Genomic DNA, 18,558 nt, shown 5'->3' on the forward strand with positions numbered 1-18,558 from the left:
GTAATGGCAGAGGGTCTCTTGCATCACTTACACCGTCTTCTTTCTTACAGGGTCTCCACCTTAAGTAGAGCCTGGAAGTGGGAGTGAGCACCTCTGTACCCGGAACCTTCAGATACTTCTAAAGTGAGGAACGGAAGGAAGAGGACTTGGCCTATAGCAGGGGAGAGTTCGGGTTCGGGGGCGGGACACGTCCGTAGGCTCCTCCCCTTGAGCTGCGGCGCGCCGACTGTCCTGCACCGCCTTCCGGTTCGTTCCTGGAAGAGGAGGAGGCGCTAGCTTGGGGTTGTCAAAAGCGCAGTGGTGCCGCCGTCCACATGGAACCCAACCTGCACTTCTGGATCTCCGAACGCCAAGTACTCCAGGGCCGGGTGTTGGGGGCGGGAGGCTGGCTTGGGCAGCGTGACCTTTACAGGATGCGGTGCGTCATCTTGACTTTCCTCTCAGAGATGGTCTTGGACCGGGTAACTCCCCTCCCCTGTATTAGGAGGAAAAGCAAGCTCTTCAGTGGTCCACGTTCTTGCATCTCTTAGGTCCTAGACTGGGTTGGAGAAGGCCACAAAGTCACTCTCATCTGATGATGGTAGGGCCTCACTAAGAAGTTCCAGTCCTCAGTGGGACTGCCCGGGGCACACTGAAGAGAAAACAAATCCTTCAAGGCTTCCTAGGCTTGCTTGATTCAGCCATTCACATTAAGACCACACATATAGCCCTGCTTTAAGCAGGTTAGAGGCTGGGAAGTCGCTGTTGGGTGGTGTTTCTCGTAATCCTATTAAAAAGTTTTAAAAGAAACAGCTATTAATCTTAATAACATAATTAGTCCAACCAATGCCAAATCACATTTCAACGTATAATAAAAAATAGATTCTACCTTTTCTTTTCTTTTCTTTTCTTTTTCTTTTTTTGTACGAAGACTTTGAAACCCAGTGTGTATGTAACCTGTGCAGGCAGTCTGGCCCAGTTTCACTTCTTGCATATCCTCATGGGGCCTCGAGGCTCTAAATACTATGTTAGGGGCCTTGACCTTAAACTAAGTTTAGCCCACCCTTGTTTGTGGAGATCCATAACTTAAGGCCGAAGCTGTTTTGAGGATGGGCAGCTAGTTGAAGCAAAACCACACCTCCTTCACATGCGAACTGAGCTGTAACCCTTGCTGGGTTGCCTGCCTCTTAGAGTTAAGCCTTATAGCAGCAGAGAAAGCCAGGCAAGAGTCAGGTGTTTCTAGGTTGAGGTCATATGGGAATATGAACAGAAAATATGAATGCCAAATTCTAGGTTTTAATTCTGAAGCTCTATCCCAAGTGCTTAGAGGAGATACATTTGGTAAAAGTCAGGCTACCTATAGTTATTTAGGAAGTATGTATGCCCCCACCAAAGTGAATTGTGACTGCCTTGTTAAGTCTCATTTCTTTTAACTCACTCTCTGGTGTGTCTCTTTCTCACCATCTACAGTCCTTTTTTCGAAGATTTTGTCAGTGGATGGATTTATTAGATCCTGTAAATGTGTTTATTTCAATTGTAAGTATGGGTTTGTTGTAAGAAATAATTTCATGCCTTATTTTAAAGCTTATTCTTTTGAAATAATATGTATGTGTGTATACATGTATATAGGATTGTGAGTTTGAGCCAGCTTGGGTTACATAATGAGTTGTTTCAAAACAAAAATCCATCCAACAAGACTGTAACAGACCTAGTTCTTTGCCTTAACCAAGGCTAAGAATTAGGGGACTCTCTGGATGGGGTGTCTAGGAAAAAATGAGCCAGGAAAAGGGGATGTAAGTAGAGCCCAAGGCTAGGGAGTGGGGCCTCTCTCAGTTTCTAGTCTAGAAGTCCAGGCATATTTTGCAGTGTCTCATAAGCTGGCACTTTTCCTACAGAGCCAAGTTTTGAGGTTTGTGTGCCAAGCGTCTCTTGGTGGCCAAATTCATACTCTAGGTCACTCTCACCCCTTTATCTTTGTTAAGAGTCAGAAAAGGGGTTAAATGTAGGGAAATACACATTATGGTATTTCATAATGTGGAATTCTGACTAGCCATTAAATGTGTGAACTGGCTATCAATATTTTATTTAGTGGAAATGCATAGTGTGAATGATGTTAAATGAGAGAACAGGAGGCTCAAAATGTAGCTCAGTGATGAGCTGACTCCCTGTCATGGACAAAGCTTTGGGTTCATCCCCAGCACCGCAAAAACTATGTAAACAAATGAGAAGAAAGATGTCTGTGAGACAAGGTGCAAAGTTTATCACAGATGCAAATTATAATGAAATGCTATATTTATTTATGGGTATATGTACTCAAGTATATATACATAAGTGTAACTATGGACTCAAAAGACTATACCGTAAACTCATAATCCTCTGGTATTTCTAATAGAATGAGGAAGAGATGAGATAGAGCAATGGTTTGTTTTGAAAAATAAAATAAGATTAGAAACAAATATAACCAGATACCTCACAGTTTTTAATTCTGAGTAAGGTGTTCTATTGTGTAATTATTCTTTGTATTTTATGTATTTTCCTCAAAATTTAAAAAAAAAAAAAAGAGCTAAGGAAAAAAAACTGAACCAACTAGTCATGGAAGTAGGTGAGTTGTTAGGGATTGCCAGGGCTCTGGTCAGGAAGGCAGTTGTCCTCCAGAAGCCAGGAACATGGAGGCTTCAGTAGGGGCTGTTAGAGCTGTCTAGGAAGACAGAAGGCATAATTCTGAGCAACACACAGAATTATTATTATACTGAAACCCAGGAACACATCTTGAAATCAAGCGTGGAGCAGAAGAGCTGTGTGCTGATGGCTGTGTTCTAAAGATGAGAATAAGCACAGACTATGTTGAGATTGTTGCCTGATTTCTTGATGTCTGTTTACAGGGAAACATAGAAAAATCACGACAGCTGTTGTTTACCACTGAAGATGCACCTAAACAGTACCTGGAAAACCAAATGGTATGTCTCATGAGCTCATATATGCCCAGATGTATATGGTTCAACATGATTTTACCTTGCAAAGAGTAAAATGAAGTCGTGTTTGCTAACTAATCCTGTCATTGTACATATCGCCTAGGGGATTCACTTTACAAAACTGTGTAGTTAGAATTCTACCTCATAATACAACTAGAGTAGTGTTCTTCTTATACATGCTTACTAGTGTTAATTCTTCATATATGGCCAATTCCTGAAGCCCTATAGCAAACTCAGAGTCCATATTCCATTGTAGGCAGTTTTCCAGTGCAGGGTTGTGTTGCCTGTACTCTGAACAGCTCTCCACCCAACCCTAACTGCTCTTGGGGTTGGGGAGTGAGTTGGCACAGTAAATGACACAAACTCTGGGAGCAGGTGAAAAATGCCGCAGCAAGCTCTTCTGAGCACTGCTGCAAGCTCCTTTAATACCCTCCACCCATGCACCTATTGGTTCCAAGAAAGCATCTCTTCTAAACAGCAGTTCCTGATTGGCTGGCATTATTTGCACTAGCATTCCTTGGTCTCTCAGGCAGTCCTCGATTAACTCCTCCTGCAGGAATGCTGGTGTCTCAGGCAGTCCTCAATTAGGTCTTCCCGCAGGAGATGCTTTTACAGATGTACAGTCCCCAGCATTCACATAGAGGTGGCCCTGCCATTCCTGCTACAGGGTTGTATTCTTGCCAGTGAGCTCAAAACAGGTTTTTTTTTTTTTTTTTTTTTTTTTTTTTTAACGTATCTTGCTGCATAAGGGGTTTCTCAAACTCATAAATATTAGTTCAAGACATCCAATGGAAGCTGGGCAGAGGTGACACACACCTTTATTCTCAGCACTTGGCAAGTCAAAGTAGGCAGATCTGAGTTACAGACAAGCCTGGTCTACAGAGCTAGTTCTAGAATAGCCAGGGCTACACAGAAGAACTGTCTTGAAATTCAAACAAACAAACCATGAAAAGCTCACATTAGCTTTGTTTTTCTAAGAACTTGTTGAAGCCTCTGGACTGACAGGTGACTCTGTGACAAGTGGTGAGGCTGATGGAAAGTCTTTGGGTGTTATCTCTGCCAGGGGACTCTTCTAGAACCACTGAAGGGCTGCTAGTTGACAGTCCTCTCCATGGTGCTAGGACTTCCTAATGTTCTTGGTAGTTTTTTCATAAAGCTCATTAGTTGGCTTGTTATTAGTTTTGTTGTTTACTTATTTGATTCATTTGGTACATTTGTTTTGACTTACTAGTCTCTCTACTCTAGCGGTAGTATAAATGTGACATCAGAAATTAAGACTGGCCAAGAGATTCTGTTTGATGTTGAACCACCTTTAAAATATGATGCTTCTTGTTATCTCTTTTTAGGTTAAAGATGCATGGAATAAGAGTCTTGTAAGTTTCAGCTCCTTTATAGTTGTTGGTTTTCTAAATAATAAAATCTGTCATTCAACTAACATCTTCTGCCTCTTTGAAGTCAACTGTGCACCCTGACAGCAGCAAGTTAATCCCCCATCTTTTCCGCCCTGCAGGTGAGCTGGTTCTCTTGTTCAGGAGTAGGTGGGGAAGGTGTAGCATATAGCAGACAAACAGCCTACTTTTTCCTTAACAGGGATTGCTGATGGGAATTCTGGAAGCCATAGCTTAAAAAGAATACTTGTGAGGGGCTGGGAAGTGGTTTAGCACCTTTGTGTGAGCATGAGGACCTGAGTTCAGATTTCAGCACCCTTGTAGAAAGCTAGGCATGTCACCCCAGCACTTGGGAGGTGGAGACTGGAGGATCCCTGGGAGCTGCAGGTGAGCTCCAGATTCAGAAATAAGGTAGAGCTAGGAATAGTGGCACACACTTTAATCCCCAAACTTGGAAAGCTAAGACAGGTAGATCTCTGTGAATTCAAGGCCAGCTTAATCTTCATAGCAACTTCCAGAGCAGCCAGTGTTATATAGTAAAACCTTATCTTAAACATAAAAGGTAGAGAACTATTTAAAAAAACACTGAATTTTTCTTGACATCCACATGTACATTCATATACATTCACATGTTCCTACCCACTTACATGCACACACACACAAATTGGAATATAGTTCAGTTAGTAGAGTGCCTCCCTAGCATGCACAAAGTCTTGTGTTTGATCTCTAGTACCACACCACATAAATTGGCATGTCATGGTACAATTATGTAACCATAACATTTGGAGGTGGAGGCAGGAAGATCAGGAGCTTAAGCCCATTCACAGCTACTTAGGGAATTTGAAACCTCCTAGACTACATGAGACACTGTCTCAAAAAAAAAATTGATTTTAAATCTAGAAAGATAACAAGAGTCATTACCATTTACCTTCAGGTAGAGGTCTGGCAGGTGTCTTTATGGGTAGGTCTTTCTGTGTTCTGGTCTTAATTTTCCTGCCATATGTACTCATTTCTGTGTATGTATGTATGCATATGTGTGTGCATGTGTGTGTGTGTCTGTGTGTGTGTGTGTGTGTGTGTGTGTGTGTGTGTGTGTACATATATGGAGGCCAGAGGATGATATCTGATGTCTTTATTATCCTCTACCATTTTAAAAAAGTTGATATAGGGCTTCTCACTAAACCAGGATCTTATAGATTTGGCTAAGCTAAAAAGCCAGTAAGCTCTAGAAACCCATATTTCTCTGCCTGTATAGACTATATCTGGCTTTTTAAGTAGGTACTGGAGATCTGAACCCAGTTTTTCATGTTTATGCCACAAGCATTTTATTGAATGAGCCATTTCCCTATCCCTATAGATGTTATTTTTAATAAGAAAAAAAATGTCCCCCAACATTTGAGTCCTTAGGAGGCTGCAGAAAGTTCTCAAAGGATGTTGCCCCTTCAGGACGTGTCCACCTGGGTAGCCACAATCATTAACACACTGCTCTTTCCTACAGCTTTCCTGCCTGTGACGGCACCCATGGTGAGTTCCCGACTGCATGTGTGTTCCTCCAGCTCTGAATCTCTAATAGATAATTATAGGTCCTCCTGTGACATTTTCTACTTTTCCTATACCCACACCCCTACTCCACTTAACTCAGCCAGGCTTTGGACTTCTCAAAATCCCATGTCACAGAGTCATCCTTTCTTTGAACATCTACCATAGACACAACACTGTAGGTCAGTGAGTTGGGAAATACTGCTGGCCAAAACCCTAATGGAAGTGTCCATTACTTTCTATGTTAATCAGTTTTCTGTTACTCTAACAAATATGTGAGATAATCAGTGTATAAAAACAAAAATTTCATACACCCACACAGATAACAAAAATAAGTCTTTTTAAAGGGAGGTTGGAGCTGGAAAGAATGCTCAGTGGATAAAAGCTCTTCTGGCTTGGGCAGTTCATAACTGTATGTAATTCTAGTCCTATGGATATCTGAAGATAGCCTCTGGCCTCTGTAGGTACCTACACTCATGTATATATGCTGTCTCGTTAATTATATATCATTATATACATGTAATTAAAAATAATAAAACTAAATCTTTAAGAAAAGGAACATGTATTAAGGGCCAGTGAGATGGCTTAGCAGGCTAAGGCCCTCAACCCTGTTTCTGTCTGCAAGACCCAATAATGGAAAGAGAAAATTAGCTCCTGTCTTCTGACCTTTCTGATACTCACAATAAATAAATTAATGCAGAGAAAAAAATCTAGAAAGTTTATGTTGGCTCACAGTTTGGAGGCATCGTTCTGTGCTCATTTGGCCTCTTTGCTTTTGAGTCTTTGGCAAATAAGCATAGAATAGTATATTAGAGGGTGGGGTGTAAGGCTGTTTACTTCATGGCACCAGTAGACAAAAGAAATAGTGACTAGGGTTCCACCAAGTTCCTTCCAAGAGCATGTCCCAGTAACCCAAAGACATTCCTTTATAGATACTGACTTCCAGTATCACCTCAAGCTAGAGTCTAAGCCTTTAACCTATTCATATTCAGCTAATGTGAATATCTGTGAGATATTTCTGACCGAACTATAGTCTACCCCCAAGCATCTCCTCACTAGAAACTGGGACCTTCCTCCCTGAGTAAGGCTGTGCTTCCTCTACCCTTTCCCTGGCAAAGGGAGTTTTTTTCTGGTGGTTCTGCTGTCCAGTAGGCCTTGGAGACAGCATTAGTGAAACTCTCAGGTTCAGGGATGGCTAGGTGCACAATGACATGGGTGTTTCCCCAGACTATCAGCTATGTGTCTATTTCCTACTGTGCCAGCCCTAGGGGCCTTGATCCTGTGTCTTAGAGTTTTATTGCTATGAATAGGTGCCAGGACCATGGCAGCTCTTATAAAGGAAAACACTTAATTGGTGATGGCTTACAGTTCAGAGGTTTAGTCCATTATTATCATGGTGGGATGCAAGCAGACATGATGCCAGAGAGGTAGCTTAGAGTTCTGCACCTAGACCTGTAGGCAGCAGGAAGAGAGAGAACTCCTGGGTCTGGCTTGAGCTTCTGTAACCTAAAATCCCACCCCCCAGTGATACACTTCCTCCAACAAAGCTAAACCTCCAATGCCACTCCCTATGAGTTCATGGGGGCCATTTTCATTCAGGACCACAATCCTGTATTGACTGGGAGCTATTTTTGTTTCTAAAGGCGCTACCTTCACACCAGAGATGCATAAGCATATTCTATTTTCTTCAAAGGTACTTCTGTTGATGATGCCAGGCACTGGAATGAAATCCATCATTTTAACTCAGGTAGTAGCACTTTGAATGTCATGATTCCCGGGTACTTTTATGCTTGAAACAGAAAGTAATCTACTGATTTCTCTTTCTGTAGAGTTGCTTCTATGGATACACCACAGCCTTTAACATCACCAATGGAAATGCCAGTTATGTAAGCATTGTGAACCCTAGGAAGATAGGATTTGGGTTTTAAAACAAAAATTATCCTTGCAGAGCAAAATCATAATAATTGCTTACTATGTATGTTCTTTGATTTTTCCTTAGAGTCATGGACCAGTAGAGAGAACATTGTTGGGAGCAGGGGTGTTTGTATCTTCAACTTTCTTTGGAGTAGGTGTTTTTACTTCCTATTGTTCCAATTCATTTCTGTTGTTCTAACTTAAAACAACTTAGAGGAAGAAAGGGTTTATTTTATCTTACGTTTCCAGGTCACACACTATCATTGAAGGAAGTCAGGGCAGGAACTCTAAACAGGACCCTGAAGGCAGAATTCCATGCTATTCCCCACCACTTTACTTCTGACCCAGCAACTCACTCAAGCTGATGAAGGTCATCAGGAACCATGGAAGATACTGCTTACTATCTGGCTTGCTCCCTGGCTCGTGCTCCCCCAGTTTTCCTATAGAGCCCAGGCTCACCTGCATAGGGATAGTGATGGCACAGTGGGCTGGGCCTCCCACATGAAACATTAATCAAGACAGCACCTTATAGATAGGACCACAGGCCAATCTGATTTGGACAGCCTCTCCGTTAACATTCTAACTAGGATGCATGTGAAATCATTTTTATTCCTCAAAACAAAAAAACAAAAGAAAAAGGAAAGAAGAAAGAAACTGATTCTAATTACAAATTTTGTTTCTGTTCTGACCTGTACATTTAGAATATATGAGTACAAAATACGAGTCAGTGTTTTCTTGTATCCTCAGAATAATCAACTGCTAGCTACTCTAAAGTTTCTAGATATGTATGGTGGGTTTTGCATCCAGGAAACGAACCCTGGGTTAATAATATCTGCACCAGACATTTATAAGTGCTTTTTCTTATCATCCTCTCAGGAAAACAGCATAATAATATTTCTGTAGCATTAATATTACAGTGGCTATTCTAATTCAGAGTTGATTTAAGAACTAGGGTAAGTTAAAATGTATATAATACAGTATATAATGATGCAAATGCATCATTCTGAGACTTTGTCACAGAAAAATTGAAAGAAAACAACTGTAGACCCTAATGCTAGGCATAGTGCATAGGCCTTTGGTCCCAACACTCAGGAGTCTCAGGTAGTAGGATTGTGAGTTCAAGGTCAGTCTGGGTTACACAGCAAGATCCATAAATAAGAGTTCAGAAGCAGAAAAGCCAGAAGGACCCTGAACTCTCCCCTAATAGCTTCTTTCTCCAGTGCCTGGAGACAAAAAATCCCAGAAGAAAAATCCCAGAGGAATAAAGAAACTGAACCAGGAGTCATGGAAGCCAGACCCAAGCTCTACTACTTTCAAGACAGGGGAAGGATGGAGTCGATCCGCTGGCTGCTGGCTGCTGCTGGAGTGGAGTTTGAAGAAGAATTTCTTAAGACAAGAGAACAAAAAGGATGGACGCCTGCTTTTTGGCCAAGTTCCTCTGGTGGAAATAGATGGGATACTGCTGACGCAGACCAGAGCCCTCCTCAGCTACCTCACTGCCAAGTATAACTTGTATGGGAAGGACCGGAAGGAGAGAGTCAGGATTGACATGTATGCTGACGGCACCCAGGACCTGATGATGATGATTGCTGTGGCTCCATTTAAAACCCCTCAGGAAAAAGAGGAGAGCTATGCTTTAGTGGTGAAGAAAGCTAAAACCCGCTACTTCCCAGTGTTTGAAAAGATTTTAAAAGACCATGGGGAGGCTTTTCTGGTTGGCAACCAACTCAGTTGGGCAGACATACAGCTGCTAGAAGCTATTTTGAAGTTGGAAGAACTCAGCGCTCCTATGCTGTCCAACTTCCCGCTGCTGCAGGCATTTAAGACAAGAATCAGCAACATTCCTACAATTAAGAAGTTCCTACAACCCAGAATTCAGAGGAAGCCACCTCCAGATGGCCACTATGTTGAGGTGATCAGGACTGTCCTGAAGTTCTAGTGACAGCATGCTTTAAGGTGGCTACTGCAAAGATCCAATCACAGTATCACCATAGGCCACCTACAGAACATTCCAGAAACAAGGTATAGATCCCAGGAGTAAAGGTCTTCGAAAACTAAACTACTCTGTCCACAATGACAAATGCCAATTAAAGACAATGGAAAAAAAAAAAAAAAAAAAAAAAAAAGAAGAAGAAGCAGAAAAGCCCAATTTCCCAGTCTGGCTTTAACCCAGCTCTGAGACTATGAGCGAACAGGTTATATAATTTCTCTTTGTCTCATCTACTCCTGGAATACACAGAACTATCTCAGGGTTGTAATTAAAATGTGTAAGTGTGCTGACTGCAATCCCACCTGAAGTAGGAACCAGATTGTGCTAGCTTTGCTGTTGTGTTGGTTCAGCTGATTCTTTGGTCAGGTGCAATAATTTTTTCTTCTTATTTTCCAGCTACTTCCTCATCTCTTTCAAATGAAGTATCCCCTGAATAATTTTTGGCTTAAAAGAACCTTGCCAATCGTCTTTCTTGGTAAGCAGGAAGGGATGGGAGCTTGTAGCTGGACTGGTCTTTTTAGTCACTTCTTCTTCTTCAGAGACCCTGGGTAACTTGGCCATGTTGTGACCTGTGACAGTACCACTGTAACCTGATAGGTTTCCCTGGCCTAAATTGAATCTTTGGTTAGAGAAGATATATTTTCTCTATAGATATCCTTCTTTATATCTTAATATTACATGTTTTTAAATTTGTATCTGTGTGTAGATATTACATGTGAGTGAAGGTTGCTATGAAGGTCAGAAAAGGGCACTGAATTACAAGCAGTAATGAGCCATCCAGTATGAATGCTGGGAGTCAAACTTGGGTCCTCTACAAGAACAGTATCCTCTTATTGCTGAGCCATCTCTTGGTTACAGCACTATGGATACACTTTTCATTGTTAAGAAACAAACAAAAACCTGGAACCAAAAATTATTTTTGTTATATTTATTTGCAGTGTGCTGAGGGTCAAACCCAAGTCCTTGAATTCTCAATCCACTCAGATTTCACTTTAAAGATTGTCTTATACAAACAGTTTCTGTTCATTATTTCACACAATCCTGATGACCTATGGGTAGGAAATACTCCCTTTTACAAGTGAGCAGTGTTGAAGTACAGGGAGCTTTAAAAACTTGCTCAGGTTCACACAGTTAGTAGGCTGCAGTACAGGGATCTCAACTATAGGGGAATAGAGATTCCAGAGAGTTAACTAGATTTGCTGAATACATTGAGCTCCCCAGCCTACAGGTTTACTGTTTATTGTTCCACATTTGAGCTTGGGGATCAAAGAAGTTTGAAGAATTGGCAGATTGTTGTTGAAGTTGAACAAGTGATGTTGCAGACATATGGTCAGTGTTAAGTAAGTCATTTCAAGGATCCTGGGGATTCTTAAGCAGTTGAGCCAGGGAGACAGAATGGACCTCATTTTGGGACCTACTACCAGGCTGCAGTCAGGATCTGAGACCAAGCGGATAAAGGTTCTGATCCTACCTCTACAGCCTCAGGAAAGAGCTTGGGTGGCCATGCCCATAGCAGGTGAGTATCGGAGTCAGGAGAAGGGCAGCTGTTGCACCATCACATGTTCCCTTGCTGTCTTTAACTCAGACTTTTACTTCTTGCTCTTTTTATCTACAGCCCAAGTCAGTGGAATGAATGTTTTTGCATCCCGAAGTTTTGAAAACCAACGAGGAATTGAGGTGATGGATAAGGAAGGCCATGTCATAGGCTATTCCAGAAAAGCTGGGAGAAAGGTGTGAAGCATAATAGCTACTGCTTATCCTCGGGTACAGAAAAGGATTTTGTGTTTGAGAGCTTGTAACCTAGTGTCTGTCCGCCTTCTCCTTTTTAAGCACATCTTCCCATCATGCCAGAACAAGATGTGTGCATGGACAGTTAGAGATTCTTATTCAGGAATTTGCACACAGGACTGTGGGGGCTGTTCAGTTACAGCTCCATAGAGCAAGCCTAGAGGCTGGAGGAGGGAGGGATCCCACACACCAGGCTGAAGGCAAAACTTTTTCTTGGAAAGCCTTGAGTTTGGTTTGGTGTTTTTCCTCCCTTCCCATGCTTTCTCTCTCCTTTCTCTTTTCTTTTCTCTCCCATCTCTTTCTCAGTCTCTTTTTCTTTGCCTTTCTTTTTGAGGCAGGTTCTTGCCTACTAGCCTATGCTGGACTCTCCTAATCTTCCTGTCTGAGCCTCAAGAGTATTGGCCTTCCAGGCATGTTTTCCACATACTGCCCTTTCTCTGTCCCTCTTGTCCTTTCCCCTTTCCTTTGCCTGCCCCTCCTTGGTTTCCTCCCCGCCCTAATACTGGGGGTTGCATTCAGGCAAATACTATTTTTAGGGTAAATTTTTTGTTGGTGGTGGTTTTTTTTTTTTGTTTGTTTGTTTGTTTTGTTTTGCTTTGTTTTTTGAGATGGGGGGGTCTCTGTGTAGCCTTAGGCTCTCCTCAACCAGGTTGACCTCTAACTGACAGTGATCTGCCTGCCTCTGCCTGAGTGCTAGGATTAAAGATGTGCCCAGCAACCCCAGTTTTAGGGTAATTATTAAGAATTTGAATTCATTTATTTCATGTGTATGGGTATTTTCCCTATGTGTAGTTACTCTTAGCCTGTGGCAGCCAGAAGAAGGTATCAGATCTTCTGGGAGTGGAAGACATGAGATCTTCTAGAGTTACAAAAGGTTGCAAACTGACATGTGGGTATTGGGAATTGAACTTGGGTCCTCTAGAAGAGTAGTAAATGCTTTAAACCATTGAGCCATATCTCTAGTTCCAGGATGAGTTTTGTTTTGTTTTATGAGACTAGGTCTGTGTCGCCCAGTCTGCTCTTGAACTTGTGACCCTCCTACCTCAGTCTTTTGAGTATCTGGTATCACACTGCAAGGTCCTGGCTTAGGTTTTGGTCTTACTTTACTCAACTAATTGGATGAGGTAACTAACCCACAGTATGAATGTAAGGTCTCCTATGTTAAGTAAGTTAATTATAGATATTAGCAGAATACTCCTACTGGTGTCAGTATTTGATTAAGTAACTGGGTATTGGGCTGGGATGTCACTTAGTTGGTAGAACAATTGCCTGGCTTGTATGAAGCTGTTTTTGACTCAGTTTTCACTTTCAGCTTTTAGTACTTATAAAGTTCATGAAGTATTTATAAAGCTGGAAAGTATGGGAAAACATGATTTTAATCAGCCTGTTGCTTAGCTCCTCCTATGTGCCAGTCTGTGGTAGGCTTAGGATATCCAAGGTCAATCTAAGCCCAACCTTGAAGTGCATATTCCTCATGATCCTCAGGGGATGGAAATATCTTTTTTTTTTTTCTCTTAGGAATAAAATGTTCACTGCTGTGCTTTACCATACACTTTTTTTATGGTTTCCCTGTCATCAAAACATTTATTTTCCTTGGCTAAACTTTCAGAACTGCGTAACCAAAGGTATCTGATTATAATCAGTCACCTTGGATCAAATTTCAGATTAGATAGTGTGGATCTCTCCCACTGGCTTGGAAGCACTCATTGCCAACAGAGTGAGTCAGTGTGTCCTGCCTACAAGTGTCCTTCTGGAATGTTCCCTTTATGCTTGTTTGGGCTGATGGAGAATGACTGCCTTACCCACCAGTGTAAAAACAGCATATGCTCTGCAGCCTATATTCTCTTCTCAACTGTGCTTAGAGAGAGAGAGAGAGAGAGAGAGAGAGAGAGAGAGAGAGAGAGAGAGAGAGACAGACAGACAGACAGACAGACAGACAGACAGACACAGAACGACCAACCACCAGTGTTTAGTGCAGGCTCAAGTGGTGTGTGTGGACAATTTTAGGGAATTTTTTTTTCTTCCACATGTAGATCCTAGGGATCAAACTCAGGTCATCAAATTTGGCAGCAAATACATTTATATGATTAACTCACTCCCCTCTCCCCTTCTTGTGTGTATATGTATAACTGTGACTTTATACATGGGCAATCTGTTGGGGGCTCTGAAGAGAGTTGACTCCCCCTCTCTCAGCAGTTGTTGACCACCTTTAGTTCTTCAGCTAGGAGTAGAACATTGTGAGCCCTTACTTATATCCATGCTGAAGTGTTGACTGGTGTGGTCTTGTGCAGGTTTATGCAGGTGGCCATATTCTTGAGAGCTTAGGTATAACATCCCTGTCAAACTCAGAAGATACCACTTGGTAGATTCTTCCAGATCCTCTGGCTTTTACAGTCTTACTTACCCTTCTTCTGTGATGTTACCTGAGCCTTGGATACAAAGGTTGTGTTATATGTGCTCCATTTGAGGCTTATTCTCTCCCTTTGATCAATTGTTTTAACCTTGTGCATGCCTGGTGTTCAAAGGGAACAGAAGAAAGCATTGGCTCCTGCAGCTGGAATTACTGGTAGTTGTGAGTCACTATGTGAGTGCTGGGAACTAAATCTAGGATCTCTGCAAGAACTGCAACTGCTCTTAGCAATTGAGCCATCTCTCCAGACCCTAAAAATGTATTTTATTTTTTGTATATGAATGTGTATGAGTTTACTCTCTGTATCTGTCACGGATGGGTGGGGGCAGGTATGCCCACCCAGGATGAAGTTACAGGTGGTTGTGAGGTACCTGGTATGGATGCTTAGACCTGTACTTGGCTCCTCTGTAAGAACAGCCAAGTGCTTTTAACTTCTGAGCTCCCACTCTAACCCCCACAAAATGCTGCAAACTTTAAACGCATGCCTAGGTACACAGAAGATAGCTGGGTGTGGACAATTATCCTTGCCTGGAGAGAAGCCCAGTCAGAACTGGCTTTAGATTCCCCAGTGGTAGGATCCTAACCCACTGATAAGAGGGTTAGGATAGGAGGCTAGGAGCAAAGGTAAGGTTGAAAGACAATATGAGGGGCTGGAGAGATGGCTTAGTGGTTAAGAGCACTGATTACACTTCTAGGGGTCCTGAGTTCAAATCCCAGAGACCACATGGTGGCTCACAACCATCCATAATGAGATCTGATGCCCTCTTCTGGTGTGTCTGAAGACAGCTACAGTGTAGTTAATATATAATAAATAAATAAATATTTTTTTAAAAAAGGAAGTAGTCAAATTCAGGGCAAATCTGAGTTGTTGAATTGCTTCTGGAGGCTGCTAGTTTAGTTCATTCTAGGTGAGGCATTATCTACATGCTGCCTTGGTATGTATTTTTGGGTGGTTTATTGGGGATGGTTATTGAGGATGTTTTGGTGGGTTGATGGGGACCACAATGGGATCAAGAAGGTGAAATCCCTCCTCAGTTATTCTTAGCACCAGCCCAGCCATCTTGTGAAAACCTCTTGTACAGGCCCTCATAAAATGTCACCTCCACTTCTTTCCCAGTAAGCATTACCTCAGTTAAAAAAGGAGCTGCTGTGTGCTAGTCTCTGACGTTGGCCCTGGACATTGTTTCCTCTGTACTAAGCTGTCCCCTTGTCCTTTCTACTAGGCTATTAAAGAAACAGCAGAATCCAGAGCAGTACTGTTTGGGACCTCAGCCTTGGTCCCTGAACTCTTTATCCACATTTTTAAAAGGTAAGTGGGGCCTTTTCCTACATGGTCAAAACACATCTAAAAAAGAAAAACAGAAAAGAAATAAATCAAAACCCTTATAAATTCACCTAATACAAACCTAGTGGGACAAAGGGGTGTGAAGGCCATTGTCACCTTCCTATTAGACAGAATCTATTAGGCAGGAGAGGGATTTAGAAGAGTTGTTTACCTGAACCTGGAGTCTAGGCTCCTTCACCTTGGTTAACTGTCTCTTGACATAGCCATGAGTTATTTCTGACTGTAGGCAGTGTGTTGTTATCTTCAGGTTCTCCCAACTTTGATATGTTATGAACACTGCTCAATCTCTACCCTTTCTTGACTTCAATGTATTTTAATAGGTTCAGATTGCTCTGAATCTAGTAGACTGGAATTTCTTTGGTGAAACAAGAAATGGCATGATATGGGGCTAGGCCTGAAGAAATATGGATAGAGTGCTTATCTAGTCTGCACAAAGCCCTGGATTTGATCCCAGGTACCTCACAAATGGCACGGTGGTCCATATTATAATCCTTGTACTTGGAAGGTGGAGGCAGGAGGATGAGGAATTCAAAGTTACACTGTACTACCTACTGAATTCTACCTGCCTCATAAATAAACAAGATCCTGCTGTAGGCAGAGATCACAGTGTCTGTCAGGGCCCCTGTGGTTGCCAATTGATAAACTCAGCCTGCAGTTACACAGACAGATATCTGGCAAAAGGAGGAGTAGTCTATAGCACTGAGCCTGAAATGTTCGGGCTGGATGTTTCCCTTTTCTTTAGCCTTGTGGTGTTGGAAGTCTTCTGCCAAAGTCTTCTGTGAAGAGAGACACAGCTGCTGATAACTCCCAGTTACCTCATAGCCTCTCTATCAGAGAGCCATACAGCAAAACTTAGAGGCTAAGTTTAAGATGAGAAATTTCAGAACTTTCTATGGGCACATGATAGTCATGTGTCTATCCTGAACCAGCCACTCAGTTCCCCATGGCAAGGCTAAAAAGCCCATCTAGCACCCCATATGGGGCATTGGGAAATAAGGAAATACCTTGGGCAGAGCCAACTGTCCCCTTCCACAGATAAGCCAGCTGGATGAAGAGACTTGCTTAGTTGGGATCTTCTTGGGCTGGCTGTTCTGGCCATCCTCAACCCCATAGCTCTGTCAGAGCTGCAATGCTTGTCAAACATGAATGATACATAGGATTTTTGTAGTGTTAAAGTGACATTTGTTTCCAAGGAGTGTAAAGTCTGAAGGAGAGAGCCCATTAGATGCTCAGAAGCAGTACAGCAGATGACATCCACAAAAGAGCATCTTGGGAACTTTCCATCTCAATTAACTCCTTTGAACCTCACAAACAAATATCCCATAAAATCCAAGGAGAAGAAAGGACAAGTGATTTCCCATTGGGCACATGCTCTTTTCAATAGAATGGCACACACCATTCATGTGGCTTCAGGGACCTGACTCCCCAGGCTGGAATGCTACGCATATCACTACACTGCTCCTTCTATCCTTTAAATATCACAGCCAGGCATTGGTGGCATACATCTTTAATGCCAGGATTCAGGAGAAAGGCAGATTTCTGAGTTCAAAACCAACCTAGTCTACAGAACAAGTTCCAGAAAAGGCAGGGATACAGAAGAAACCCTGTCTCAAAACTACAACCAAACAAAAGACTGTCACGTAATACATACTGATTTGAGTCTAGAATCTGAACTATTACTTCAGGCTCTGGAGTTTCAACAAGTTGCTCTATCTAACTGGTCAATGCCCCATCCCCTGAGCACATAAACCTCACCCAGAACTCTGTCCACGTGCCTTTTAAAGCCAGTAATACAGGCATATGCCTGTAACTGCATGCTGAGCCAAATCAGCCACCACTGAAACAGAAGGCTTGCTTCAGAAACGAGGCCAAAAGTGTTGAACTCTGTGTGAGCTGTGCCTTGTCTCTTATAGGACAAGGTTTTACCCACAAACTCTGCTGTCATTAGTGATCTTGAGAATGAGTTCTACATTCTTTATGATGGGAATGATGGTGCCTGTCTCATTCAGCATGTTTCCACAAATTGGACAGGTAAGAATCCCCACAACTTCCCCGCAGATGAGAAATTGGATTTTTATTTCATGTTTGTAAGAGTAAAAGAAATAATTTTAGCCAGGTGGTAGTGGCACACACCTTTAATCCCAGCTCTCATGAGGCAGAAGCAGGGGAATCTCTGAGTTTGAGGCCAGGAAGTTCTAGGGCTACACAGAGAAACCCTGTTTCAAAACAAACAATAAAAAAAAGAAGTAATTTTATTTAAAAAAACTACAAAGTTGGGGCTTTAATGATGGCCCATGAGGCCAGCCTGGTCTACAGAGTGAGTTCCAGGATAGCCAAGACTACACAGAGAAACCCTATCTCGATCAACAACAACAATAATAGTAGATTTACTGTACTTACTGAGGTCTTGGATTCAGTTCCCAGCAGCCATGTGGTAGCTACCAGCTAGCTAGGTGTAGTGGTGGTACTACCTGTAATCCTAACATGCAGGGGGTTGATGTAGAGGATTTTAAGTTTATGGCCAGCTTAGCCTTCATAGCAAGTCCCTGTCTCAGAAACTATAAACTGGGACTGGAGAGATTGCCTCAGCAATTAAGACCCCTTTCTCTTCTTGCAGAGGCCCTAGATTTGGATCACAGCACCTACATGTTGGCTCACAACCATCTGTAAATCCAGTTTCAGGGCAATCACATACCTTCTGACTTTTGACCTCCACAAGCAGTACACGAACATGGTACACAGGCATATATGCAGGCAAAATATCCATACATATAAAATAAATAAATACTGAAAAAACAAACTAAAAATTTTGAGCTGAGGATGTAGCAGTTAGTAAAGTGCTTTCCTGGCATCACAAGGCTCTGAGTTTGAGCCCCAGCACCACATAAGCTATACATGGTGGCATATATCTGTAATCCAAGAGCTTTTGAGGTAGAAGCAGGAAAATCAGAAGACCACAGTTATTCTTTATTATGGTGAGTTTGAGGCCAGCCTGGGCTACAAGAGACCCTTTTCCAAATATTATGAATAAATCAACCAACCAATAAACAAATAAATCTCTGAAAGACACTAAAGAGCTTTAGATCCTCTATAGAGCTGTGGAGCCGTGTTTTATGCAGTGGGTCTTCTTGCAGTGATGCAGTGTTCTGTGTGTAGTCCCAGTGTGGCAAACACTGCCCACATGTGGCTGCTGAGTCCTTAGTGTGAGACTAAGGCACTGACTTTTATTACTA

General features: G+C 42.2%; 1 protein-coding gene and 1 pseudogene across 3 annotated transcripts in view; both read left to right on the forward strand.

Moving 5' to 3' along the window:
- The window catches only part of SFXN4 (sideroflexin 4), a 22,441-nt gene continuing 3,883 nt past the window's right edge, over positions 1 to 18,558 (forward strand). Inside the window, exons 1-14 of one of the 2 annotated variants that reach the window (XM_080913221.1) lie at positions 1 to 353; positions 1,450 to 1,515; positions 2,862 to 2,936; positions 4,298 to 4,324; positions 4,407 to 4,461; positions 5,838 to 5,863; positions 7,572 to 7,625; positions 7,708 to 7,764; positions 7,878 to 7,943; positions 10,179 to 10,257; positions 11,398 to 11,513; positions 15,204 to 15,289; positions 17,239 to 17,356; positions 17,943 to 18,046. In XM_080913221.1, the coding sequence (XP_080769347.1) occupies positions 315 to 353; positions 1,450 to 1,515; positions 2,862 to 2,936; positions 4,298 to 4,324; positions 4,407 to 4,461; positions 5,838 to 5,863; positions 7,572 to 7,625; positions 7,708 to 7,764; positions 7,878 to 7,943; positions 10,179 to 10,257; positions 11,398 to 11,513; positions 15,204 to 15,289; positions 17,239 to 17,356; positions 17,943 to 17,951 (873 nt within the window). In that variant the 5' untranslated portion in view covers positions 1 to 314 and the 3' untranslated portion in view covers positions 17,952 to 18,046. Of the gene's footprint in view, positions 354 to 1,449; positions 1,516 to 2,861; positions 2,937 to 4,297; positions 4,325 to 4,406; positions 4,462 to 5,837; positions 5,864 to 7,571; positions 7,626 to 7,707; positions 7,765 to 7,877; positions 7,944 to 10,178; positions 10,258 to 11,397; positions 11,514 to 15,203; positions 15,290 to 17,238; positions 17,357 to 17,942; positions 18,047 to 18,558 lie in introns of those variants that run through there. The other variant, XM_080913220.1, reaches the window with a different exon arrangement.
- On the forward strand, positions 9,057 to 9,731 carry LOC308417915 (glutathione S-transferase A4-like; annotated as a pseudogene). Its single transcript has one exon. The product of its transcript is annotated as a glutathione S-transferase A4-like (transcript).

This window comes from Micromys minutus (genome assembly GCF_963924665.1).
Source record: "Micromys minutus genome assembly, chromosome: 2".
Classification (NCBI taxonomy): Eukaryota; Metazoa; Chordata; class Mammalia; order Rodentia; family Muridae; genus Micromys; species Micromys minutus.